Source organism: Bufo bufo, chromosome 10, assembly GCF_905171765.1.
Source record: "Bufo bufo chromosome 10, aBufBuf1.1, whole genome shotgun sequence".
Classification (NCBI taxonomy): Eukaryota; Metazoa; Chordata; class Amphibia; order Anura; family Bufonidae; genus Bufo; species Bufo bufo.
The window spans coordinates 19,842,086-19,869,933 of NC_053398.1; the positions used below are offsets into that span (position 1 = coordinate 19,842,086).

The 27,848-nt window shown below is 47.9% G+C and overlaps 1 protein-coding gene across 2 annotated transcripts in view; it reads left to right on the forward strand.

Moving 5' to 3' along the window:
* The first annotated feature begins 11,957 nt into the window (after positions 1-11,957).
* The window catches only part of CRY2 (cryptochrome circadian regulator 2), a 29,808-nt gene continuing 13,917 nt past the window's right edge, over positions 11,958-27,848 (forward strand). For both annotated transcript variants that reach the window (XM_040409130.1, XM_040409131.1), the window contains exons 1-7: positions 11,958-12,254; positions 18,734-18,842; positions 21,941-22,083; positions 25,531-25,715; positions 26,169-26,257; positions 26,512-26,652; positions 26,736-27,047. In XM_040409130.1, the coding sequence (XP_040265064.1) occupies positions 12,079-12,254; positions 18,734-18,842; positions 21,941-22,083; positions 25,531-25,715; positions 26,169-26,257; positions 26,512-26,652; positions 26,736-27,047 (1,155 nt within the window). In that variant the 5' untranslated portion in view covers positions 11,958-12,078. The remainder of the gene's footprint in view (positions 12,255-18,733; positions 18,843-21,940; positions 22,084-25,530; positions 25,716-26,168; positions 26,258-26,511; positions 26,653-26,735; positions 27,048-27,848) is intronic.

Genomic DNA, 27,848 nt, shown 5'->3' on the forward strand with positions numbered 1-27,848 from the left:
CAAAAGAGTCAGCTGTTTATTGGTCAGCTGTCCGGCGGCGGGAAGATTGACGGCGTAGGATTGGCAGAAGTCTTGTTCGGCGGGAAACCTGCAGATTTAAAAGAAGAGAGATCGCCGTCTGTCAGTGACAGTGTTCAGAAGACCGGGACCTGTGCAGAAGATGGAGGAGCTTCTACGCCAGCTCATCTTGAAGGCGGAATCTGCCGGCGGGGAAAAGCGGCTGCAGCGGCGGAAGAAGGGGAGCGGCGCTTACCCGGTGAGGAAGATCCGGAGGCGGCTCCGGAGAATGTCAAGAAGGAGGTCGCGCGTCATCAGCAGGCACTGGAAGAAGTCATCGGAGGCCGGCATGTGATACTTCACCTGGCTATGTACAGCAGCATCAAGCAGCGGGCAGGAGCGGCGAATCAGCGGCATCTTCATGGGAACAGGATCAAGGGGCGCCAGCAGAGCAAGAAATTCAATGGATCTACAGCAAAGAAGATCCTTCTACGTCAGCGGCTGCAAGTGTCCCTGAAGTCAGCGGTGGTTTTCCTGGAAAGCTGAAGTTTCCTCAGTCCTCGGTTCCTGGGCAGGAGGTGCCACCTAGTGGTGAGAAACTGAATGTACAGTCTTTGTCCAATTTATTGTCTAATCAGAATTTTGCTTCAGGCTTATGTTCTCTTTTTGCTGAATTTGTGCAAAAAGAGAACATTAATTCGCCATCTGGTGTATGGGTTAAACAGCCAGCGGCTATCGGTCAGCCGGTTAATACTCCAAATCTGGATAGGGGTTTAGGGGTATCTGAGGCTTGTGTAAAAGAGGCGTTAGGGTACTTTCACACTTGCGGCAGGACGGGTCCAACAGGCTGCTCACCATGTCGGATCCGTCCTTCCGCTATTTTGCCGTGCCGCCGCTCCGTCCCCATTGACTATAATGGGGACGGGGGCGGAGCTCCGGCGCAGCACGGCGGTGCACGGCAAAATCCGCCGGACTAAAAAGTCGGACATGCAGGACTTTTTAGTCCGGCGGCTTTCGCCGTGCACCACCGTGCTGCGCCGGAGCTCCGCCCCCATCCCCATTATAGTCAATGTGGACGGAGCGGCGGTCCGGCGGCACGGCAAAATAGCGGAAGGACGGATCCGACATGGTGAACAGCCTGTCGGATCCATCCTGCCGCAAGTGTGAAAGTAGCCTTACCTTTAATTTACCCCTAAACATTAAAGAGCGCAATTTTCTGTCAACCAGGGAGCGCCAGTGAAGCTGGAAAGAATGCTGCCTTGGTTAAGAGTTTATCCAGATCAGGTGTTTTTTAGGGGTGTTTTTTAGTTAAAAATGTAAAATCGGTTTCTTTGTTTCCTAATATAGTGCGGGACAAAATTAATAAGGAAGTGGTTAACGGTAGAGTTGAAGGTCCTTTTGAGTGTCCACCGTTCAAGAATTTTCGTGTATCTCCGCTGGGTATTGTTCCTAAGAAGGAACCAGGGGAATACAGGTTAATCCATCATTTATCCTTCCCTATTGACAATTCACTTAACGATGAAATTAGCGAAGAGGAAGCATCCGTGGTATATGCGTCTTTTGATCAGGCAGTGGATTTGTTGAGACATTATGGTCAGGGCACTTTATTGGCTAAAGCCGACATTAAGGCAGCATTCAGGCTCTTGCCCGTTAGGCTTTGTGGTTTTAATTCTTTAGGTTTTGTTTTTGATGATACATTTTATTTTGACAAATGTTGACCTATGGGTTTTGCTAAATCTTTCTCGTATTTTGAATCCTTTTCATCTTTCCTTCATTGGGTTGTGCAGGTGTCGGTTCAGGCGGAGTGTTTCACTATTTAGATGATTTCTTGTTTATAGGTTTTGCAGGTTCTAAGTTGTGTTCCGAATTATTAGAGTGTTTTCTTAGTATGTCTTCTGTTTTTGGTATCCCTTATTGCGGTTGAAAAAACAATTTTTCCTTGTTTATCTCATGGAATTTCGCTTGTCGGAGACTAAGCTAGAATCACTAAGATTTAGTTTAGTGTCTTTATTAGCGAAGGACAAATGTACTTTGAATGAATTACAATCCTTATTAGGATCGCTAAATTTTGCATGCAGAATTATACCAATGGGTCGTGTATTCTGTAAGAGATTGTATTTTGCTACAAGGGGATTGAAGTCGTCTAGGGCACATATCAGGTTAACTAGACCTCTTAAAGATGATATCGGTATGTGGTTGGAGTTCTTGTCTAAATTTAATGGCAGAAGCTGTTGGCAGGAAGAGTTTCAAGATTCGGATGCGCTTGAGTTGTATACTGACGTAGCAGGTAGTTGTGGTTTTGGTGCTTTTTGGAATAATAAGTGGTGTGCTGGTGTGGCTGTCATTTTGGGTGGAAAGAAGAATTACGGTTAATCCTTTTCTATTAGGCACAAAGTATATTGATCCTGTTCTATAAGGCACAGAGGATATTGATCCTGTTCGTGACGCCAATTTTAATTATGCGGTATGTCAGACCTTGCAGGGGTATTATGTGTGAAGTCACGGTGTGAGCAATAGATGGGCCGAGGCAAATACAGTTCTGGTTACTCACGGTTACGTCGCCCCTGGGCAGGCTCGCATAAGTGAAAAGGAAAACGGCACAATGATTCTCTGGGGAACACTCTGGTGTAAGGGACACTGGCCAGAAGTTGGTTTGAGGTGCCCTTGATGGTCTGTATTAATGTGCCAGTGGCAAGGTCCCTTGTAATCGTGACGCCAGTACCTTTTGTATGGAGGTACAACCATTTACTGTTGTATTAATAGAGGAACTGAGTCTGAGGCAAGCAGGATGAAACTCAAAGTTAAACTTTACTGAAGATGACTTTTGATAACAGTTCGTCCAATGAATTAAACAGTCTCAGTACAGAGATAAACCTGCTGCTAGTCCTCTGCTGCCAGGTGTAACTGTCCCTCTCTATATATTAGATAAGGAGATTGTAGCCTTACTGGTAGTGGAGTTTAGGAATGGTCCTGGTTCAGGCTTGTGAAGTCGCCAAAGGCTTATATATTCTTCACGGTGGAGTCCAAAGGTCCTAAGGCACTCAGAAGATGTGTCCAATAATCCTTTGGGGGTCTCCTTACAGTAGTAGTCTCTGAATGAATCAAGCGCTTCAGCTCTGGGCTGAGATATATCTGAGAAAATGTGGATAACAGGCTGCATACACTGCTAGACTGCGCTCAACTGCCACTTTAGTCTCAACAGAAAGTTCTCTGGAAACCAGACTGTACTGGCTAGGCCTGAGCTGAACTATATATATGGGAGGTATTATCTCCCCCTAGTGGTGAGCTCAGTGTAAATGAATGCTAATACACCTGTGAGCAGGGATGATGCATAAGGACATATATTGCAGTATAACAACAGGCTATATAAAAGGCATTATAAGTACAATACAACAACTTTTCAGTACCCACGAGGGTAGTGGGACGCTGCACTATGGTGGTTTGGGGTTCCTTTTTTTAGGAATAAAAGGATCCTTCTGTATTCAGACAAGAAAGGGGTGTTATTTGCTATAAATACGTTGTCATCGAAGTGTGAAAGGACAGTTCGCCTGTTAAGACATCTGGTTTTATGTTGTTTGTCATTCAATATTTGGTTAAAGGCAAAATACATTGAGGGTAAATCGAATGATATAGCTGATTCTCTATCTCGATTTCGGTGGAGCAGGTTTCGGGATTTGGCCCCTGCAGCAGAGCAAGTCGGCGTGCCTTGTCCTCCGCATTTATGGGACCTGCTGCTGGACTAATTATGCATAGCATACGTAACTCTTTGGCTCCTAGAACATAGGCTGCATATGCATCTGCATGGGATAATTGGTTGATTTCCATTCAATCTGTTGAATCTGTTTCGGATATGAGTTTAGAGAATTTAGGCCTTATGTTTGTCTTGTCACTTATGGCTAGAAATGTTTCAGTGTCCTATATTGCAAAAACGTTAGCAGGGGTATCTTGTATTTAAAAGTTGTATGGCCAGTCGCCTTTGTCTGGGATGTTTACTATTAAGCACATCACAGGGCCGATTTTAGTACTGATTCAAGACGTCCTATTTCTTTAGACATTCTTGAAAAATTGATAAATGTGCTCCCAGAGGTCACAAAGGATCATTTTGAAATGATTTTGTTTCAGACTGCATTTATTTTAGCTTTCTTTGGGGCGTTTAGGATAAGTGAGCTAGTGTCTGTTTCAAAGAATTTGGCCCCTGGCCTTCTGTGACCGTATTAGAAGACAAGGTTATGATAAAAATTAGATGTTCAAAAACTGATCAGTTGGGTCGGGGACAGATTATTTCTTTGAACAGATGGTCTAATTCGAGCTTATGTCCGGTCAGAGCTGTCAAAGCTTGGCTTCAGTTTAGACCAGCTGTTCAAGGTCCTTTCTTGTTGCATTTTGACTTAAAGAGGACCTTTCACCGATTCTTACCCTATGAACTAACTATACAGACCTGTAGAGCGGCGCCCGGGGATCTCACTGCACTTACTATTATCCCCGGGCGCCGCTCCGTTCTCCTGCTATGCCCTCCGGTATCTCCGTTCCCTAAGTTATGGTAGGCGGAGTCTGCCCTAGCGCTGGCCAATCGCAGCGCAGAGCTCACAGCCTGGGAGGTTATTTTCTCCCAGGCTGTGAGATCTGCAATGCGATTGGCCAGCGCTAGGGCAGACTCCGCCTACCATAACTTAGGGAACGGAGATACCGGAGGGCATAGCAGGAGAACGGAGCGGCGCCCGGGGATAATAGTAAGTGCAGAGAGATCCCCGGGCGCCGCTCCACATGTATGTATACTTAGTTCATAGGGTAAGATTCGGTGAAAGGTCCTCTTTAAGCCCGTTAACTAGGTTTCAGTTAAATTTTTTGCACAGGAAATCTCTCAGTGCTGTGCAAATGGGGCACTTGCGGATATCCTCCCACTCATTTCGTATAGGTGCAGCTACTGAAGCGGCAGGAATGGGATCATAAAGAGACTAGGCCGTTGGAGTTCTAATAGATTTAAAGTTTATATCAGGCCAGATTTATTGTAGTTGAATTTTTCTTATATTTTGCAGGTGTCCAACACACAGTTTGGGTTATTGGTCATTCCTATATTTGTTGGGCCCAGAAGAGAACCAGAAAAAGGAGTTAGGCCTCTTTCACACGGGCGTCACGTTTTGGCTCAGGATGCGTCCCGGGTGCATGGCGGCAAACCTGCGCGAGTAGGTACGCAATTTCAGTCAGTTTTGCACGTGCGTGATAAAAAACTGAATGTGGTACCCAGACCCGAACTTCTTCACTGAAGTTCAGGTTTGGGTTCAAGGTTGTGTAGATGTAATTATTTCCCCTTATAACATGGTTATAAGGGAAAATAATAGCATTCTAAATACAGAATGCATAGTACAATAGCGCTGGAGGGGTTAAAAAATAAAAATAAATAATTTAACTCACCTTAATCCACTCGTTCGCGCAGCCCGGCTTCTCTTCTGTCTTCTTTCTTCAGGACCTGGGTAAAGGACCTTTGGAGGGGCGGTCCTTCATACTGCATGCCTGCATTAGGCTTCAGAGTGAGGAGGTGTGTCTCTCAGTAATCCAATCTGATTGGCTGGCAGGAAGCTGCTGGCTACATTAAGTTTGTATGTGACCTGAGGGAAAGCAGTTTAGGCCTCAGAGAACTGGCAGAGGAGCCATCTTGAGAAGATCCTCATAATGTAGGATTCAAAACAGCCGTAACTAAGGGGAAAACTCAAGGAAAACAGTGGTAAGTGAAGAAACTAAAGATTGCGTTATGCATAATGCTGCTGCAGCAGTAAAGTATGCTAAAATTGATTTTTTTTTTTACGAAAATATGACAGTTATCCTTTAAAGATTTTAAGAATTGCTTCTACAATTCTAAGCCTTCTAACATCCTAAAAAAATAAAATTACATTTACAAAATGATGCAAACATAACGTATACCTGTGGGGAATGTTAAGTAATAAATATTTTTTGAGGTATCACTTTCTGTTTTAAAAGCAGAGAAAACAGAAAGTTGGATTATGGTGATGGGTTATGTGACAGACCATGTGATAAGCACAGTGACGTCACCACAGGTCCTTTTCCTCCTGCACAGCAAAGAAGAAGACAGAAGAGAAGCCGGGCTGCGCGAACAAGTGGATGAGGTGAGTTAATTATTTTTTTTATTTTTTTAACCCCTCCAGCCCTATTTTACTAAGCATTCTGTATTAAGAATGCTATTATTTTCCCTTATAACCATGGAATTATGGTATGTGCCTCAGGAAGTAAAGCAGGTTTATAACTGCTTTACTTATTGTAATAAACGTAGAGATTACCTTGACCAGCTATGTGTCAGCGTCTAGTCTCTCAACCACGCGTGGATATTAACCCCTTGGGGGTACCTTGATTTGGAGCACCAGGGGAGAACTTGGAGGTCTGCTTAAGACCAGCTTTAACACCAGTCTATATCTGGGTAGTTGAAGTCCCCCATAATAACCACCTCATTATGATCTACCGCCTCGTCTGTCTCGTTTAGTAGCAGATTTTCTGCGGACTCCGGTATATTAGGTGGTTTATAATAAACTCCTATTAGTAATTTATTATTGTTTTTGCCTCCATGTATTTCTACCCACAGTGACTCCACATGTTCATGTCCCTCACTTATATCTTCTCGGACTGTGGGCTTTAGACAGGTCTTTACGTTTTTGGCGATCCTTTCTAAACAGACTGTAACCCTGTACATTAACTGCCCAGTCATAGCCATCATCCAGCCATCTTCCCCTCCTATAACGTAATTACCCTCCCCCCCAGTCCCTAGTTTAAACTCTCCTCCAACCTTCTAGCCATCTTTCTCCCCAACACAGCTGCCCCTTCCCCATTGAGGTGCAGCCCGTCCCTACGATTAAGTGCATGATAGGCCCGGGGCTGTCTACCCAACCCGCCCCCCCCCCCCCTCCATTTTAGTTTTAGTTTTTTTTCTGTATGAAGAGGCTGCGGTGCTTCATAAGCGCCAAAGTCTTTTCCTAGGCCATATGACATCATTCACATGGTGTAGGTGCAGCTCTGTCCCATCTGAGTGATTGGGTCTGAACTGCAATACCAAGGGCAGTGCTATTAAATGGACAGCGCTGTGCTTGGTAAGGAGCAAAGAGGCTGCGGCGCTCACTTTAACATTGAGGTCTCCTCAAACAGCTGATTGGTGGGGGGGGGGGGGGGCAGGAGTCAGACCCCCACCATCTCATAACTCTCTGAGTACAGATTTCATAGATGTTACCTTCAGTCCTATGTAACACCCCACATAACACAGTGAACTTTTGTGTTATGTGGGGTGTTACATAGGACTGCATGGAACATCTACTACATTATCTGTACACAGAAAGTTATCACTGTTATCTGGGCTGTTACATAGGACTGCAGGGAGAAATTAAAATTTTTGTTGCCAAATTTAAAATACATAAGATTATGATAAAAAAAAGACTTGGAGGAGAAGATGAGACGCAGTTCACAGTGGTGAGCCAGCTCTACATATAGGGGAATACAGCACCACATACCTGTTACATCCAGTGACATCTCCTGTCATGTAGACCTTCTCTTTCCTCTTCTCCTCCGTTTCACCCAGACCGCCATGACAAATTCTTTCAGCCGCATCTCGTCTCTACAGAGTTTGTTACACAGACATGTTAGATTTCTCATAATTGGGGTCATTTATCAAACTGGTGTAAAGTACAACTGGTTTAGGTGCCCATAGCAGCCAATCAGATTCCACCTTTCATTTTCCAAAGGAGCTGTGAAAAATGAAAGGTGAAATCTGTTGCTATGGGCAACTAACCCAGTTCTACTTTACACCAGTTTGATAAATTACCCCAAAGGTCCCTATAGTGTCCACAGCAATTATAATTTGCCCCCACACTGCACCCCATGAAGTAATTTTCCCCCAAACTGCCCCATTAAGTAATTTGCCCCCACACTGCACTCCCATGAAATAATTTGCCCCCACACTGCCCCATTAAGTAATTTGCCCCCACACTGCACTCCCATGAAATAATTTGCCCCTATGCTGCACCCCTGAAGTAATTTGCCCCCCCCACTGCCCCATGAAGTAATTTGCCCCCACACTGCACCCCCTAAAGTATTTTGCCCCCACACTGCACCCCCTAAAGTATTTTGCCCCACACTGCCCACCATGAAGAATTTGCCCCAAGTAATAATCTGCCCCCCAAACTGATTTGCTACCACACTGCCCCGAGTCCTCCTCTGCCCCTCCAAAGTTGGCACACACAGAAACAAAAAAAAAATGAAAAGCTAATACTTACCTGTGTCCGTCATGGTGAGGCAGGCGCTCATTCTTCATTGTCCTGCGTCCCTCCCGGCACAGGCGCGTGATGACGTCATCACGCACGCCTGCGCCGGGATTTCACTACCGCATAGGCCTCAGGCCTACTAGGCCTGAAGCCTATGGCGGTGATCGGCGGTGGGGCAGGGAACTATTCGCTCCCGTGCCCCGCCTGAGTATGTGGGCGTTCGGGTCGGCATTGGGCCCCCCAGGGATGCCGGGCCCGGGGCTACCAACCCGAACGACCCTATTATACCACCACTGCCTACGATAGAGCCTATGGCTGACAGAGAAGTCGGCCCAGTTCTCCAGGAACCCAAACCCCTCTTTCCTACACCAGTTCTTGAGCCACTTGTTAACCTCCCTAATCTCCCGCTGCCTTTCTTGTGTGGCTCGTGGTACCGGCAGTATTTCGGAAAACACTACCTTTGAGGTCCTTGCCCTAAGCTTTTGACCCAAATCCCTAAAATCATTTTTAAGGACGCTCCACCTACCTCTAACTTTGTCATTGGTTCCGATATGGACCATGACCGCTGGGTCTTCTCCAGACCCTCCCAGTAATCTGTCCACCCGATCCGCGATGTGTCGAACTCGAGCGCCAGGAAGACAACACACCGTTCGACGATCTCGGTCTTTGTGACAGATCGCTCTATCTGTACCCCTAATAATTGAGTCTCCCACGACCAGCACCTGTCTGGCCTGCTCTCCTGGTTCCCTGCTTACTTCTCTTGAAATCTGAAAGCTGCGCTGTGATTGGTTGCTAGGGGCAACAAAGCCAGTTCTGCCTTCAGACAGTTGTGTCTGTTGAGGCCTAGCACACTGGGACTAGGAGGCACTCTACTTCTCGCCCGCCACATTAACCCTTTATGGGATGCTCACATATCTTCCAGTTTGATGTAATTCTGTCATTGCAAAGGGGTTTTAAGGCAATTGATATATATATATATATATTTTTTTTTTTCATGAAAGTCGGATGTAGATGTGACTTAAAGCATTTAATGGTGAAAATAAATGGTGTTATGGCACGTGAAAGTCCGGCTGAGTCACATATTTATTAATCAGTTGTACAGGGACGGCACCCAGTCATTTAACTGGTAATTGTAGAAAACCAGGCTGGAGCTGCTGACATTGTCACGTAGGGCGGAGTTCCCACAGCGAGTCCATTACTGGAGTGATGCAATTCCACCACATACTGACCTATATACCGGAATACCAGTCTACGGAGAAAACCAAGGCAGCTGTAATACTTCCGGTTATGTGATGGTGCTCAGAGGTATAGGTCAGGAGGATTTACTGACGTATACCTCCATTGTATGACACTGTACAGACAGACCGAGGCATGTGGCATCAATAGGAAAATGTATCCCGCACAGTATATCATTACCGGATGCCTCTGTGTAGACAGGTGCAGAAGACTGTGCTTTTCTATACTGCAAAGGGTCTACAAACATATATGGCCTGATGAAGGCAAAAGGACACTTCTCAGGCCTCCATTGGATGAATGGTACATACGTGATATGTGCCGGGAGCACATAGTGATTTGTATACTCTCTACATACAACACTACAACCCCCAACATGACCTGACCACTGGATATGACTATAATACAATTCTACTCTCTACATTGAACACTACAACCCCCAACATGACTGTAATACAATTCCATTATACTCTATACATAGAACACTACAACCTCCAACATGACCGTTATACAATTCTATTATAGGCTACACAGAGGACACTACAACCCCCAACATGACCCGACTACTGCATAAGACTATAATACAATTCTATTAGATACTATAAATAGAACACTACAACCCCCAACAAGACCGTAATACAATTCTATTATACTCTATACATAGAACACTACAACCCCCAACATCACCTGACCACTGGATATGACTATAATGCAATTATATTATACTCTATACATAGGACACTACAACGCTCAACATGACGTGACCCCTGGATATGACTAATACATCTATATTATACTCTATACATAGGACACTAAAACCCTCAACATGACCTGACCACTGGATGTCTATAATACAGTTTTATATACTCTATACATAGAACACTACAACCCCCAACCACAGGACACGACCATAATACAATTCTATTATTATTCTTACACTACACCTTCTGAAGGAGCGGTGGGTCGGGCATGTGCTCTGCCGCTCTATCGGGGCAGGGGTACAGGACCGATCAGTTAGTTTTTCCCTATACAGTGGATAGGGGACAACTATATGTAACCAGAGTACCCCTTTATATGGAATAGCTGCCACAATCACACTGCACATGATTACAGGGAATACAAATACTCTACTCACTGCGTTTCATGGCCAGCAGAGGGCGCAGTAATATCATAATGACAGCACTTCACTGTACAGCTGCCCTGCACCTTATAACTGCCGGACTACACTGCAATAAACTGTCAACAACTTTACCTCCCTCCACACACTTTTCCGGATTGCAACAGGTGTCCGCACCCAAATTTTCCTCATTGAATGGGGTTAAGCCACAGGCGGAATAATGGCATTCACACTACAAACCCGCGGCAGAAATCCTGGGGTCAGCCTCGTATTTCTGCCATAGATTCCACAGCAAATACAAGTTAGATTGCTCCAACCTGCACTTATAATCATGTGAACAGTGTCTTAACGGGGTTCACCGACTTTTTTTTATTTATTTTTTTAATAAAGTCCTAGGAGCCACTTAAAATAATAAAAAGAGTTTTCCGGGACTTTGATATTGATGATCATCATACTCCAAACCCTTTGCTGCCGCCAGGCCTGGAAACGCAGATCAGACCAGCAGTCCCTTACGTTACCATATTCATTGGTCTCTAAAAACCAGAACCAGCCCTGGACCTCACATGGATCCAGAGATCTCCCCATTCATTGCTCTGCTGGATTTATTCCAAGCTAGCAGCTCAGGGGGCGTGTCTTTACCGCTGAAGCTCAGGGGCGTGTCTTTACCGCTGAAACTCAGGGGCGTGTCTTTACCGCTGAAGCTCAGGGGCGTGTCTTTACCACTGAAGTTCAGGGGGCGTTATTAGGAGCACCCTGACAGCACTGTTTATGGGGTCACTCCGCTGGCACTTATTTATTTGAACTGTTTATGGGGTCACTCCGCTGTCACAATTTATGCGGAGTACCCTGGGAGTGCTGTTTATGGGGTCACTCCGCTGGCATTATTTATTTGGGCACTGTTTATGGGGTCACTCCGCTAGCACAATTTTTGCAGACTACCCTGAGAGTGCTGTTTATGGGGACACTCTGCTGGCATTATTTATAAGGGGCACCGTTTATGGGGACACTCTGCTGGCACTGTTTATAAGGGGCACCGTTTATGGGGACACTCTGCTGGCACTGTTCATGTGTACTGTTTGCACTGTTTATGTGGAACACGCAGGGGTGCACTGGGGTTGGGGGTCCATACAACTTCCCATGTGATGTGTGCCCCCTTGCTCTACAGCTGTTGTGACACTACCACTCCCAGCATGCCCTGAGAGCCGCACTTACGGGCAGGACTGGCGCAGCAGGACTAACCGCCTGCAGAGTGAGTTCCCTGACACATGGCCTGCATGTGATGATCACCCCGAGACCCGCCCCCTGCATGACGCCTCCTCCAATCAGAGAGAAGGACCGTCCGGGGGCGCGGCTTGTGAGTCAGACTGTCAGACAGTCCCGTGTCGGAGCAGCAGGATCCTGAGGCTGCTGTGATCGCCCCGCGCTGACACCTCGTCCTCCCCGACCCTAGCGCAGCCGGCCGGGACTCTGCTCATGGAGGCCGCCTCTACCGCCGCCGTCAGCTCCCTGCACTGGTTCCGGAAGGGCCTCCGGATACACGATAACCCGGCGCTGGTGGCCGCTCTGCGGGGGGCGCGCTGTGTGCGCTGCGTCTACATCCTGGACCCCTGGTTCGCCGCCTCCTCCTCCGGCGGGGTCAATCGATGGAGGTAAGCGGCGGGGGAGAGAGGGCCAACCGGTGCTGGCAGTACACGTGAGCCGGGGGAGGGGGCGGGACTGCCAGGGCATACTGAAGGAGGCTGCAGGGGCATGGCTGTGCTGGTTGCAAAGTGGGTGGAAGTTGGCACCGCTGTAGTAGATGGGTTTCATGTTTGGAAGAGGAGAATTGGCTGGAAGCTTTAGGTTGACATCATTGGTGGGTGGCATAACAAAAGTGAGCTTGGCATCAGTAGTGGGTGATGGCTTTAGGTTGGCATCAGTAGTGGGTGATGGCTTTAGGTTGGTAGTGAGTGATGGCTTTAGGTTGGCATCGGTGGGTGGCATCAAAAAAGTGAGCTTGGCATCGGTAGTGGGTGATGGCTTTAGGTTTGCATCGGTAGTGGGTGATGGCTTTAGGTTTGCATCGGTAGTGGGTGATGGCTTTAGGTTGGCATCGATAGTGGGTGATGGCTTTAGGTTGGCATCGGTAGTGGCTGATGGCCTTAGGTTGGCATCGGTAGTGGGTGATGGCCTTAGGTTGGCATCGGTAGTGGGCCATAACCTTAGGTTGGCATCGGTAGTGGCTGATGGCCTTAGGTTGGCATCGGTAGTGGCTGATGGCCTTAGGTTGGCATCGGTAGTGGGCCATAACCTTAGGTTGGCATCGGTAGTGGGTGCTAGTGTTGGGTGGCATTAATTTTGGGTGGTGACTTAAAGGGTAGCCTGAAGGTGGCATGAATTAAATTGTTGATGGTTTGACGGTGGCATCAGTACAGGAGTTGGCATTAACATATAGGGTGGACCCTAATGGCAGGTGGTTGGCATTAAGTTGTGGGTGGACTATGATGGTTGTAGGTTGGCATTAAGACATGGGTTGGGCTCTGATGGTTGGTATGACGTTGTGTGATGGTTGCAGGCTGGTATTAACGTGTTGTGGGTTCTACCACTAACCAACAGGGTGGCCCTGGAAGGTGGCACGCCCAGGATGGTATAGATTATTTGTGATAGTCCACGTTTAGGATGCCAATGAAGATGCAGACATCTGTGTGGCATTGCTGATAAAAGGGCATAGACCTCTGTGCAGGAGATCAGTGATGAGGGGGGTTACATGACTGCAAGGGGGTAAGTAGAGGACGGTCATGTCTGTTTTCTTATAGCTGTGTATGGGTTGGGTACGAGTTGTGGCCGGGACTTGGAGATGTAGCAGAGCCGGGTTTATCACATTACCTGTTATCATGCTAACACTGAGGAAACATAATGCACATTCCAATCCTGTAGTCCTCAGATCCCCCCTCACTATTCATGATGATTGGTTGCAAATAGCAGACTCGGCTCTGCTATATCTGTTTTTAGCGCACACCGTGCATGTGCCTCCAGCAGCTCATGATCCACGTGAAGAGAAACTACACCAAATCTTTGGACTTTGCTTGCACTGACAGCTCTGCAGTGTTCGGCAACTTTCTAATATACTTTGTGTTTCAATTCTGCAAGATCTCTGTTTGCTGTCGGAGAATGAGGACTTTCTTGTTTTGTATCTAGAAGCTAAAAAGCTGATTCGACTCGACACTTCTCACATCTGAGAGTTTGGTACAGTTGTATCCAGTCCAGACAATCCTGGGTGATGTCAATATTTTGGATTGCTGCTTGATACATTCCACCTGCACCGATACATTGTTGCAAACAGCAAGAGTGGACCTGTGCTGCTGATGTGTTTAGCTGTCACAGGGTTATCTAGGCTGGATGCTATTGCAGTGCGGCCTTTAGGTTGGAAACAGGAATGCTCCCATTCACTGACAGCAAGCAGGGGTCCTGAAAATTGTGAAGGAGTGAAATGTCGAGTATATGAGAACACTGCAGTTTTTTTTTAGTTATACAGTGATAACAAGATATGCCATAAATGGCTCCTGGGTATAGGTCCCACCTCTGGTGCCATCACCTGGGTGTCTGGTGACGCCCCCCCATTCACAGATTCCTGGTCGCCGCACTCTCCGTACTGGTCAGTGAGAGGCGGCCATTGCACTCTGAGTTATGAAAAGTGTGTACATCATTGTATATTGAACCGTGCGGAAAGTGCTGCCCCCAGATGCTGGCACTGGGGTCCCTCGAAGGCCATTTTTGTGGTGAGGGTCCCAACTCTCGGACCCTTACCTATCAGGCACTTACAGCAAGTCCCGCTGATCATTGGGCTGCTTTCTCCGTTTTTTGGCACACTGTCCTATTTGTCTTCTACCAGTGGGATGAGAGGTCAGCACATCTAGACAGGTGCACCCTAAAACGCTCACCCACTGGAGAGCTAAATAGGGTGCTGCTTGACCCCTTTAGTACCATCAATGCCGTTTTGGCCCTCAGGGCCCTAAAAAAGTCGGCTGACTGCTGCTGTAGTAGGTGTACGGCCAGGTTCACACCGCCCAGTTTTAATGGTGGATGCCAAAGGTTCTATATCACCCCTCTTCTTGGATTCTGTTCTCTCCACGTCATCCATTTGGGCCTCGTAGACCCTTCTCTATGAGCGGAGTGCCGCTTTCCACTGCAGAGGAAATGTATGGCCGTAGATCAGGCATGCGCATCCTGCCGCCCTCCAGCTGTTGTAAAACTACAACTCCCACAATGCCGTGCTGTAGGCTGTTTGGGCATGCTGGGAGTTGTAGTTTTGCAACATCTGGAGGGCCACCGTTTGAGCATGCCTGCTGTAGAACGTTTTGAATTTACGGGGTTAATAACCTGATTTGCCGCCTTTTATAAGATGATGAATGGGACTCCTCGGCCCGGGCTCGCTAGCTCGTTCCCCAGATTTATAATTGCGTTCCCCTCCCACCTCCCATTACATAAAGCCCCACGCTTGTTATGGTCTTGTAACCGGTAGGGTTGGCCCGTCCGCCCCAACCTGTGCCGAGCCACGTTCTAGATTCTTCTAGAACATACTGCCAGGGGCTCGGCTGAGAAGACTCTTCCCGCACGGCACAGTGCCAGGTAGTCGCCATCACACTGATATCTGTAGACCAGGAGCGCGGCGCGGCAAGTACAGCCGAACGGATACCCACCGATGTTTTATTATGACTCTCTGGGGTTAACAGAAAAGTTATCCATCTTTGTATTTCGAATAACATCTCTGCTTGCTGTTCATGAATGAGATTTTTTTTATTTTAGGGCCGGGGGTATGATATGGACAGGTTTTTGGTCTCTGTAAACATTCTCACGTATATCCATTCACTGACAGTAAGCAGAGATCGTTTTTCAAACACAAAGAGGGAGAGGCCATCAATGCAGCGGGGGATCCAGGAGTCAGGTCATCAGTATCAAATCGGCGGGGGTCTAGCTTGAGGATAGGTTTTCCGTACAAAACACTCTGAAAACCCCTTTAAGGGGTCATGACTGTCATGTATGCACTGCATTGTTTACCTCAAGATCTCTGCTTGCTGGATATTTCAGCTTTGCCAAGTTCACTTGAATGAAAAAGCTGCAAATATTCTGCAACATTGTGGCATGCAAGGAGTCGGACCCTGTGAACGACGAAGAGGATGCAGCACTCGCGGGAGCCCCACAGCCCCTTCACACAGCTGACTGGTCGGACCCCCACAAATCTGATCCTAATGGCTTGTCCTGAACCTGGAAAAGCCCTTTAAAGTCGTCTGGACCTTTATGGCATATTGATAGGACGTGACATAAATGGCCGATAGGTGCAGGTTCCATCCCTGGGACGAGCTCCTGTCTCAAGAATGCCCCCCCCCCCCCCCCCACCGAAGTGAACGAAGAGCGCGTTGCGCACGCTTTCCTGCCTATGGGACTTGCACGTCTTGCTTACCGTTCACATTGGGGGCCCAGTTTTTAAACCAGGAGCAGGTCCCAAAGGTGGGAAACGCACCTATTGGACATTTATGGCATTTTCAGAATTTTTTCCATAAGTATCTCGGATGGGACAAACCCTAAAATTTCATAAATCCAGAGAAATCCTTCATGTACAAGACCCATTATCTAGATCGGGGATCAGCAACCTTCAGCACTCCAGCTGTGGTGAAACTACGACTCCCAGCACACATGTCGTCGTATAGACCTAGCCTAATAGTTTGTGCATCCTGCATTTTCCTCTATAAATGCTCTATAAATTGCGGAGTGGCCACGTGGATGCAGACAACACGCGGGTGACATCCGTGTGCGGTCTGCATTTCTTGCGGTCCCATAAAAATGTATGGGTCTGCGTGCAATCTGCAAAAAATAAAAATAAAAAATGCAGATCGGACGCGGACACAAAATATGCTTATGTGCACCCGCATCTATCTCCAGAATGGGAGTCCCCTATCCTTTCCTACAGAGGTGGTCGTGCATGTGCAGCTCCCTCCATTCACTTCTATGGGGTAAATGAAAACAGATGACCCCCCCCCAATAGAGGTGAATGGAGAAGGTGCATGCCCACCTGACCGTTTGTGTGTTTATCCCGCATTCTGGAGATGTAGGTGGCGAAGCTGAAATACGCCTTTGCTAGAAGTGTCAGTGTTGGCCTCCCCCCCCCCCCCCCCCCCCACGGTTGTATAACATCTGATACAACAACTCTGAGCTGATAATTACCCTGCAGCCGAATTATACGATCCACAAGGGTGTCCTCGCGTTACCTCTCGCCAGTATGTCGGCTTCTTCACTGACTCCTCACGACATGGATCCGGGAGCGGATTAATAAATCAGCCGACGTGAAGCGTGAGACAGATGGAAAATCCGAGCATTGCCAATACATCGCCGGCCATAATGGTCACGGAGCTTGAACGGCACAAAAGGCTGTTAGTCATTCTTTACTGGTCTGTTTGCGGGTCAGTCTTGGCCCTTCTGTTCATGAACCAGAAAGCTCAGGATGATCAGAGACAAAGCACCAATCAAAAGTGACTCGCGTTAAGTTTGAGGTTGTTCAGGCTGTGGCTTCTGCTTTTACACAATTGGCCGTTAGTTTTATTGGGTTGCTAGGTTTCTGTCGAGAAAGGGTTAAAGATATGGCTCAGCGGTTGGCCCTGCTGATCTCAACCCCTAATGGGTGTCTGCATGGAGTTTGGGTGCCCCTGTATCCTTCAGATTGTCCGCTCCAATCTGGACACAGCGCTACAGGATAGGGGTCCATGCCCACGGCCGTAAGTGTTTCGCAGTCTGCCCGAGGGCGTGCCACCATTTATTTTTGGCTCCTGAAGAAATGTTCTATAATGGTCCGCAAAAAGGACAATAATAGGACACGTTCTATATTATTATTTTTTTTGCGCGGAACAGAATGCGCAGCAGAGTCCTTTTATTGAAATGAATGGTTCTGCATATGGGCTGCAAAAAAAAAAAAAGAGGAACGGACATGGACAAAAATACGTTTGTGTGCGTGAGCCCCATGTTGGAGCTATATGAATCATGAGACGGTAAATCTATAGTACCCCCTGTAAGTTTTGGAGGGCTCTCTTGTCCCTACCCACCCCCACTCCAAAGATTGGCAGGTGTCCTTCTTCCTTTACCTTGCATGCACTTTCCCGACACGTGTAAAATGTGTGTTCATCGACATGTCTGTAGGTTTACCTTATACCTTATAGAACAGTCCTGTCCTGGAAGTCGCCCTTTCTGGGGCGGGCTTTATAACGTATACCCTGTATCATTTTGGGATTTCACTTTTACGATTTGTATAACCGATGTAGCAGAGCTGAATTAGCCATCTGATATCACACCGTGTGCCAATAACAGATTCGACCCTGCTGCATCTGTATGCTTGTGCAGTCACGTGGCAGTAATCACGTTGGCACACTTAGTCGGCCCGTCTCAGACATCGATGGCCTATTTTGTTAGGATATGCTATCAGTGTCAGCTAGGTGCGGGTCCCGCACCTGTCTCCAGAACAGGCCCCCCCTCCCGACGTAAACGGAGAGCAGCCGCACATGCCCGACCACCCTCCGTTTACTGGGAATTCTGAAAATACCTGAGCTCTCCACTATTTTCAGGACCCCCATAGTAATGCTGCGCATGCGCCGTCGGGGGACCCCGTTCCGGAGATGGGTGCGGGTTCCACCTCTGGGACCCTCGCCTACATTACATTGATGGCATATCCCATGTATGAGATGGGCCAATCCCTTTAACCTACCCACTGGTACTCAAGCAGTAAACAGGTAACGTGGCCTTTAAAATACAAAGGTGCATTGCCTAATGATACAAAATAAAGAAATACAGGACACGTGTCAGATCGGTGAGGGTCTGACTCCTGGCACCCCGCCGATCAGCTGAAGGGGCTGCAGCGCCCGTGTGAACCCTGCCTCTTCCTAGATTGTAGCGGCAGTGCGGTGTCCTTACAGGTGCCAGTCCTATATGGCCCTGAACTGCAATACCAGACACGACCTATGGATGAGAAGGGGCGCTGTCATGGTCTTCTAATTCATTCCAATGTTAGTAGTTTACTCCCATTGAATTGAGATGCAGAGATGTCGTGGTAGAACCCATCTATAACCGGTGATCGCTGATGAGCGTGTCCTCCTGTCTCCCGCAGGTTCCTGCTGCAGTCCTTGGAGGACCTGGACTCGAGTTTAAGGAAACTGGGCTCTCGTCTGTATGTGGTGCGCGGGCAGCCGGCCGATGTCTTCCCCAGATTATTCAAGGTGAGTTACTGTAACCGTCCCAAACACCTCGAGTAGGACATAGAAGGCGTCTGCTTCAGACGTGGCAAATGTAACAGGTAAATGCTGCCGGATGGCTAATTCAACGCGCTCTAATATTTTCGGAAGTCCCATAGTTGTGAATAGAGAGAGCACAGCTCTTGTCGCTATAGTCCTGCTATTTTTGACCCATACCCATCACGAGAACGGGGGCCCTATACCCCATGGAGTGACGAAGTGACTGGTCAGAGATGTGCTCCACCGCCCCATTCGTTTCTATGCAAACGTCGGAGATAGCCATTCTTTTCCGACCGGCTGCTTCATCCATTTCGGGGGGGCTCCACAGGATATGGCGCCCCCTGTTCTTGTGATGGTTATTGGTAACGTACGTATTATACCTGGAATAGCCCTTTAAGCCTAATATAGAAAGCAAACGGCAGGATACACATCACATCTGTGGGGGGAAAAACGGAATTGGAGTCGCGAAACAGACAGACATCAACAGCACCCGACCTATTTTATTGGGGTCCTTCAGGTTCCATCATCATGATGTCTGTCATTTTACCGGAAAAATAGCGCTGAACTAATGTTTTCCGTCAAATATGACGGAATCCGCGTTAGAGGCTCCGACCCGTGTCCATACTTCAGTTCCCTCATTAAACGTTCTGCAAAGGTGGACGCAGAAAGTTTTAAATACAGTAACAATGTCTGTAACTGGACTGGCTGCATTAAAGGAGTTATCCAATTTCTGAAATGGGCCCCCCCATGTGCCGGGCCCTTCACAGGCAATATACTTAACCCGCTGCCGGCGCCGCTCCTTGTCCCCGCACAGACGCTGCTGCTTCTCCCTTTACACCGTTGAAAATGGGGGGTTTACAGGCGGGGACGGGGATGAGCCCCCTAGCATCGTGGGTGACGCTAGGGAGGCTGAACAACACCAGATATTTTCAACGGTGTACAGGGAGAAGCGGCGGTGCGGGGACCAGGAGCGGGGTAAGTATATTGCCTGTAAGGGGCCCGGCACATGGGGGGGAGTGTTTCAGAAATTGGATATCCCCTTTAACATCCCCCGTGCCTCCAGAGCGGCTGCTTAGCCCTGTATACCGGGAGCGTTCAGTCGCGGCGTTGTCTGTTGCTGGAGGGGATAAACGTGACTGTGCGCTGTCACGAGCGGAGCCTAATCATCCCCCCCCCCTTCACAGATCGCAGGGCGCTGCTCAGTCTTTGTCCTTCAGTTGTGCACGACTTCCCCTGATAATCGCCCTCCATACAGTGTGACAGTGACCTCACAGCGCGGGCCGCACTCTTAGTATCTAGGCCAGGAACACATTGGGGAGTCAGAGGCTAGTCACTATACATACACCGGGCGTGACACACCTACGGCATTTGCAGTCTCGCCTGCTTCATGTGGTAGATGCGTGTATGTATGTACTGTATCTGTCTCTCAGGGACGACCTACAAGATGCTTAAAGGGGTTATCGCATGACGACCGTAAAGAAATGAATCATACCGTAATAATATAGTACATAACAAAGCTCTAACCAGCCCTGCACCTCACATGGATCCAGAGAGCTCCCCATTCATTGCTCTGCTAGATTTATATTAAGCTGACAGCTCAGGAGGCGTGTCTGAGCCCTCCCTATCACAGCTCAGGAGGCGTGTCTCAGCTCTCCCTAGCACAGCTCAGGAGGCGTGTCTCAGCCCTCCCCATCACAGCTCAGGAGGCGTGTCTCAGCCCTCCCCATCACAGCTCAGGAGGCGTGTCTCAGCTCTCCCCATCACAGCTCAGGAGGCGTGTCTCAGCTCTCCCCATCACAGCTCAGGAGGCGTGTCTCAGCTCTCCCCATCACAGCTCAGGAGGCGTGTCTCAGCCCTCCCCAGCACAGCTCAGGAAGCGTGTCTCAGCCCTCCCTAGCACAGCTCAGGAGGCGTGTCTCAGCCCTCCCTAGCACAGCTCAGGAGGCGTGTCTCAGCCCTCCCTAGCACAGCTCAGGAGGCGTGTCTCAGCCCTCCCTAGCACAGCTCAGGAGGCGTGTCTCAGCCCTCCCTAGCACAGCTCAGGAGGCGTGTCTCAGCCCTCCCTAGCACAGCTCAGGAGGCAGTGGAAGGATGAAACTGAGCATGTGCGACCATCTCAGTGAGCAAGACGAAGAAAAAGAACAAACAGCAGGTGGCGCCATACAGATGCATTTTATTGAATAGCTCAGTGGCCGTACAAAATTTTTAATTGCATGAAATTACAAATATATACAGATCCATGTGCTGGTTTGAAAATTGTAGAATATTTTTTCGTGGGACAACCCCTTTGATCATTATCATTGTATTCCCATTTAGGACATTGATAGAATATCGCCAGGAGGTGTCATCAGTGTCATATAGGTGCAGGTCCCACCTCTTTAACCCACTGCTGTATCTAGAACAGGCCCATCCCCGAAGTAAAGGGGAGCAGCTGCACATGCCCGGTCACACAATTCTGGAGCATGTATTCTTACTTTTCCATGTAGTGCCATTCCTCTATTATTCCTGCTAGACATTTACAGATAAATTGCCTGCAGTAAAGGTACTGCTGGATGTTACCAGTAGAGTGTATGTATGACTCTGTCCAATCAGTGCTGCTGGTGTCAGACTGTGCAGGGACACCCCCCCCCAACTGGTAACACCCATCTGTACATTTACTGCAAGCTGCTGGCAGTTCATTTGTAACTTTTAGTAGGAATAATAGAAGAATGGCACAGAGACATAAGAATAGATGCTCCAGAATTGTTATTACATGGGGGATGCAAGTAGTTGCTAAAACAGACATATCAGGAATACCCCTTTAAGCCCCCTCCTCCCATCTATGTTCCACCGTTCAACCGTTCACCACCAGAAAATGGAGCAGATCAGCAGGACGTTAACCCCTGCGTTCTCTGGAGGGTTTCTTCACGACTGTTCATGTCAGAAACATGGAGGAAAATCCCGCAATCTGACCAATCCTAGCGGCCAGTGTACCCCATGTCTGCGTTTCTCCTTCATCTCTAGGTTTAGAGAACGCTTGCTCAGCATCGTTGTCCAGCTGATCTACGTCCATACGTAACCTGTTTTGTTTTTTCCCTCTGCAGGAGTGGGGCGTGAACAGACTAACGTTTGAGTACGACTCTGAGCCGTTCAGTAAGGAGCGAGATGCAGCCATCATGAAGCTGGCTAAGGAAGCCGGTGTGGAGGTGATTGTGGAGAATTCGCATACGCTATATGATTTGGACAAGTAAGTCACTTACTTGGGAAGAGGGATCTCTCAGGAGAAGACGGGAGTAGTTTAAAGGCTATGTACACCTTTGGGGGCAACTTTTTTATTATTGCATTTTACTCATTTTGAGCTAAAAAATATTTTTTTCAATTGGCCTTTAAAAAATATGGAGCCTTTTTTTCTGTACAGAGCTGAGATGCTCTACTAGCAGCCTCTGGATTTTCTCTCTTTTCCGTCAGTTGGGGAGCTGATGGACTCTATATCTCTGCTCTCTGACATTATAAACACTTTATAGCTCAGTTCTTATCTTACTGTTACCGGGATTTTGTGTATAGAGCTGAGGACATAGGTTGCTAGATGGCCGCTAGCACATCCGCAATACCCAGTCCCCATAGCTCTGTGTGCTTTTATTGTGTAAAAATACCGATTTGATACATATGCAAATTAACCTGAGATGAGTCTTGTCCCTGACTCATCTCACCTACAGGACTCATCTCAGGTTAAAAAAAAGTGTTATTGCCCCTGATTAAATAAATGTAAAAAAAAGGTCATAAAAAGGAGCCTAACAAGTAAAAAAAAAAAAATGTCGGTCTATTCCGCAGTGTGTGTGTAAAATCTCTAAAAGGTGCCTGGTTGAACCAAGACACTGGTCATTCAGGGGTTAAAACCAGTGGCAAATTGAATGAAATGAAGAACCTGCAGGCGTGCTCCTGGAAGTCAGGAACAGCGCGCGGCCATGGCTGAGCAGACGCCGCTCGGCTTCATTGAGATTCCGTCCTTTGGCTGAATGTGGCCTGTACCGCCACCTAGTGGGCGCTCCCCCCGTGTGTGAAGTCACGCAGCCAGGCATGTGCACAGTAGGTAGCTGTGCCCGTGATGTGCAGGAAGGCTCGCCCCCCACACGTGCATGTTACAGAGCCAGAGGGGTGATCGCCGGCGCAGACAGGAGGAGACGAAATATGAAAAAGGCGGTTGCATAAGTTGTTGACAGCGACGGCGAACATAAGGTGCGCGGTGTAATGAGCTTTCCCTCCGCCGGGCTGGACAGCCTTACGTAAATACACAGTGGTATCCCACAATCCTCTGCTGCCCCATGACACGTCTGCATAAAGGGGGCGCCACTCATCCAGTCTGTTCCTGAACATTATATCCTATCTAGGAGGAATTCCGCGTCCGGATATCTCCTACCAGGAGTGATGAACTCCCCACCACGCAAGCAAAGTTTACCCCCGGGTGTAACACTCTCCCCAATTTGTCGCTGTCAAGAGCATGATGGGAGTTTTCATTTTGCCACAGTTTGGAGTCCGCCTGATGTATCCTGCGTCGTCAAGTCAAGCGTGTCTGGGCGGAGTGAAGGGGATGAAAAAGTTCTTCCATTGTGATTGGCTGCCAGGGGGAGCGGGGGGGGGGGGGGGGGCAGAAATAAGCCCCATTCAATCAGCTGGAAAAACTACATTCACAAGGCCTAGTGGGGTGGATATGATATTCAGATGGGTAGATATCAGCTCGGTAGGGGGATATTAGAGAGATATTACATATGAGGCTACTTTCACATCTGCGTTTTGCAGTACGGTTTTGAGATCAGTCATAGGATCTCAAAACCGGAGGCAAACGCTTCAGTTTTCTCCCTGTTCATTTTCAATGGGGACAAAACTGAATGAACTTGAACGGAGTGCAGACACAAAACCGCCGTAGGCCGCGTTTTTGTGTCCGTCGTGGGATACTGATCAAGATGGATCTGCCGTGAAACACAATGTAAGGCTACATGCACAAGACCGTGCTGTTTTTTTGCGGTCCGCAAAAAACGGAAGCCGCCCGTGTGCCTTCCGCAATTTGCGGAACGGAACGGGCGGCCATTGATATAACTGCCTATTCTTGTCCGTTTTGCGGACAAGAATAGGACATGTTATATTTTTTTTTTGCGGGGCCGCGGAACGGAGCAACGGATGCGGACAGCACACTGAGTGCTGTCCGCATCTTTTGCGGCCCTATTGAAGCGAATGGGTCCGCGCCACGGCTCGGACGCGGGCCAAAACAACGGCCGTGTGCATGAGGCCTTAGTCAATGGTTCTGGATGTTTTTTTTTTTTTTTTTTTTGGACTGATCCGCCGCCCATTGACTTGTAATGGTTTTAGTGCCAGATCCATCTTGTTTATTTTGGAAATAATAAAACCAGATCCATTCTGAACGGATTCAGACGGTTGTATTATGGACCGGATGCGTTTTATACTGTATATATTACATGGATATTCGATGATCTATATTGTATATTAGATATTGGATGGATATTGTATATTACGGTAGATATTGGATGGAAATTGTATATTAGATATTGGATGGATATTGTATGTTAGATATTGGATGGAAATTGTATATTAGATATTGGATGGAAATTGTATATTAGATATTGGATGGATATTGTATATTAGATATTGGATGGAAATTGTATGTTAGATATTGGATAGATATTGTATATTAGATATTGGATGGATATTGTATATTAGATATTGGATGGATATTGTATATTAGATATTGGATGGAAATTGTATGTTAGATATTGAATGGATATTAGACAGACAGGGGAGGTACCTGTAAGGGCTGTATTACACCAACATCTGACCAATTTCTGTCCAATCAGGCCAATAGTTTGTGTGTAAACAGCCATCTGACCAATGATTGGTCATAAAAATCTGTCCGATAATCTTTTGGTTCCTGGACCCCCGTGACATGGAGGGGGGAGGGTTATTTGCAATCTGACCTGAATTTCCAGGTTCTGTGTGAAGTTGGATTTTTTAATAGAAGGGACTAGAATAATAGCCGACCCCCACCTGCGAGATTTAATCTTCCGCCTGGATGTATGGAGGGGGTTACCATGGCATCCCACCACCCTGACGTATCTCACAAGAGCATCCTCTCCCGTCTTAACAATGCAGCAGACGTTCTCCTTCCCCAGTACTGTATATTGCTTCCTTGTAAGATATTCGTCTGGGTTCAGCTGCATAGTAGGGTCGTATAGCAGATCTGTCAACAGGTGCATGCTCACCTCTACTGGGTGGCTGCATGAAAGCGTTTTGTGCAAATACAAATTGAAAAACGATTACTTTACAGATGTAGCAGGGCTGTGTTTGTCACTGAACTGTCTATTTTTGCCACTATGGTAAACCATACATTCGGTTGCCAAATCTTCACTGCTGCACTGCTACCCTCGTCTCTGCTACATCTGTATGTTACAAAGATGCTTGGTTTTCTTTTTTTTTCTTTTCTTTGCATCCACCTAAAATACCGATTGCTGACGTAATGTGGAAGCGGGGTGTTTCGCCTGTGACAGATTTGTTGGTTACATTCGGGTTATAGTCTGGTGATGCAGTTAACCCCTTTTGTGCCATAGGTTGTCATGCGGGTGTCTGGATGTTCCTGTACACAGGATCTGACTTTTCGTGATGATTATTTTTATTTTTTTTGCAGAATCATTGAGCTGAATGGCAACAGCCCTCCTCTCACCTACAAGAGATTTCAAGCCATCATCAGCCGCATGGAGCTTCCTCGTCGACCCGTCCTGACCATCACAAGACAGCAGATGGCGCCCTGCCGAGGAGAGATCAAGAACACGCATGACGAGACCTATGGGGTGCCATCTTTGGAGGAGCTTGGTGAGTCAGTAGCTTCATCTCTCTCTACATCCGTGGTCTCCTGATGTGTTTCAGCCAGGGGTGGACTTTATCACTGCTTGAGGGGCCCCCAGAGAGCAGGGGGCCCCATGTTAGTCACAAGCAGCTAGCTGTGAAGAAATGACTAAATGGGCAGACATGCGTTGCCTGTGCAGCCAGTTCAGCTGCTGCACATGGGCCTGGGGTGGTTAGGGAAACCAGAGCCGCTAAGCAGAGGGTGGGGCTTAGTGGAACGATGGGTGGAGCTAAGCAGGGCAGTGGCGGCTTCAGACATAACACTGCTTGGTGCCCTAGAAGAGCCAAATCCGTCCCCTCCTCCGGCTATTTTCAGGACAGGCTAGAAAGCCACACGTTGGGTAAACCTTTCATTCCTTCACTATGGTGATAGGGGGCGCTATCCATCTGATTTATATCCTGTATCTACTTTTACATCAGGCTTTCCAAGGGAGAATCAAGGGGCCGCAGTATGGCCGGGAGGAGAAACGGAGGCCCTGGCCCGTCTCGACAGACACTTGGAGCGCAAGGTATGGAACGAGCAACAACCGTCCTCGCAAAATTCACATGTCCGGTTTTGCCCTAACACATTGTTTGGTATCCGTGGGCAATTAGATATAGCAGAGCAGAGTCTGTCACGTCGTTCTGATTCATGTGATGCGATGACGAAGACACAAATGACCAACTCAGCTCTGCTACATAGCTTTCTACCGAAATTCAGGCAAAACCAACCAGTACAATTGCTATGTATTTGCAATTGATTATGTCTTCCTCAAATTCCCAGGCATGGGTGGCAAATTACGAGCGACCACGGATGAATGCCAACTCTTTGCTGGCGAGTCCCACAGGCCTCAGTCCCTACCTGCGTTTTGGCTGTCTGTCCTGCCGCCTCTTCTACTACAGACTGCAGGAGTTGTATCAGAAGGTGAGATGCAGGATTTATGTCTTACATGTCCATCACACGATGAGGACGGCGATTGCTTACCACTCTGTTGCCACCATTATAAGGTAAAGAAGAACAGTCCTCCCCCACTGTCGCTGTACGGGCAGCTCCTCTGGAGGGAGTTCTTCTACACGGCTGCCACCAACAACCCCAAATTTGACCAAATGGAAGGGAATCCAATCTGCGTGCAAATTCCTTGGGACCGGAACCCTGAGGCCCTCGCCAAGTGGACAGAAGGGAAGACTGGGTTTCCTTGGATTGATGCCATCATGACACAGCTGAGACTGGAAGGCTGGATCCATCACCTGGCAAGGCACGCCGTCGCCTGCTTCCTGACACGGGGGGATCTCTGGAACAGCTGGGAATGTGGCGTAAAGGTGAGTGTCAGGGTTTTGACTCCCAAAAGTTGCACTTTTGACTTGGTCAGCCTGCACAGTGATGCTTCCCAGAAATGGCACCACTCTTTTTTTCTCATGGGTTGTGTCTGGTATTGCAGCACCACACCATGTGGCATCCATGCCAGACACAGCCTATGCCACTGATTTGGGGGACATTTGCAAACTTTTTATTTCTTTGAATCTCATAAAAGCCCCCCCCCCCCCCCTCCAAGTACTTTACAATTTGACCAACAGGCAAAAATTTTGCATCGGATTGTCCAGTGGAAGTCTCTACCTCATTATAAAGCACCACTGAGATTATAGGGCTAAACGGTTTTCCAGGTGTTTAATATTGATGACTGGTGCGGGTCTCACACCCAGCACCCCCGCCGATCAGCTGTTTGAAGTGGCTGCGACACTCAGTGAGCTCCGTGGCCTCTTACTAGGCCCGTGACGTCACATTCATCGGTCACGTGGTCTGGGCGCAGCTCATTCAGTTGAATGGAGCAGAGCTGCAATACCAAGCATGGCCACTATACAATGTATGGTGCTGTGCTTGGTAAGCTGTGCCACAGGATCTATAAACAGCTGATCAGCGGGAATGCCAGGTGTCGGACCCTGACCGATCAGATATTGAGGACCTATCCTAAGCATAGTTCATCAGTATTAAACACTCAGAAAGCCTCTTTAACCACTTCAACAGTTTGGCCTGAGCTTTGTTCGGGCTTTGAGAAAAAGACTTAACAGTTCTGCCCGAGTAGAGTGATGGGGGCGAGGGCTACTTTAACCCGTCATATCTCA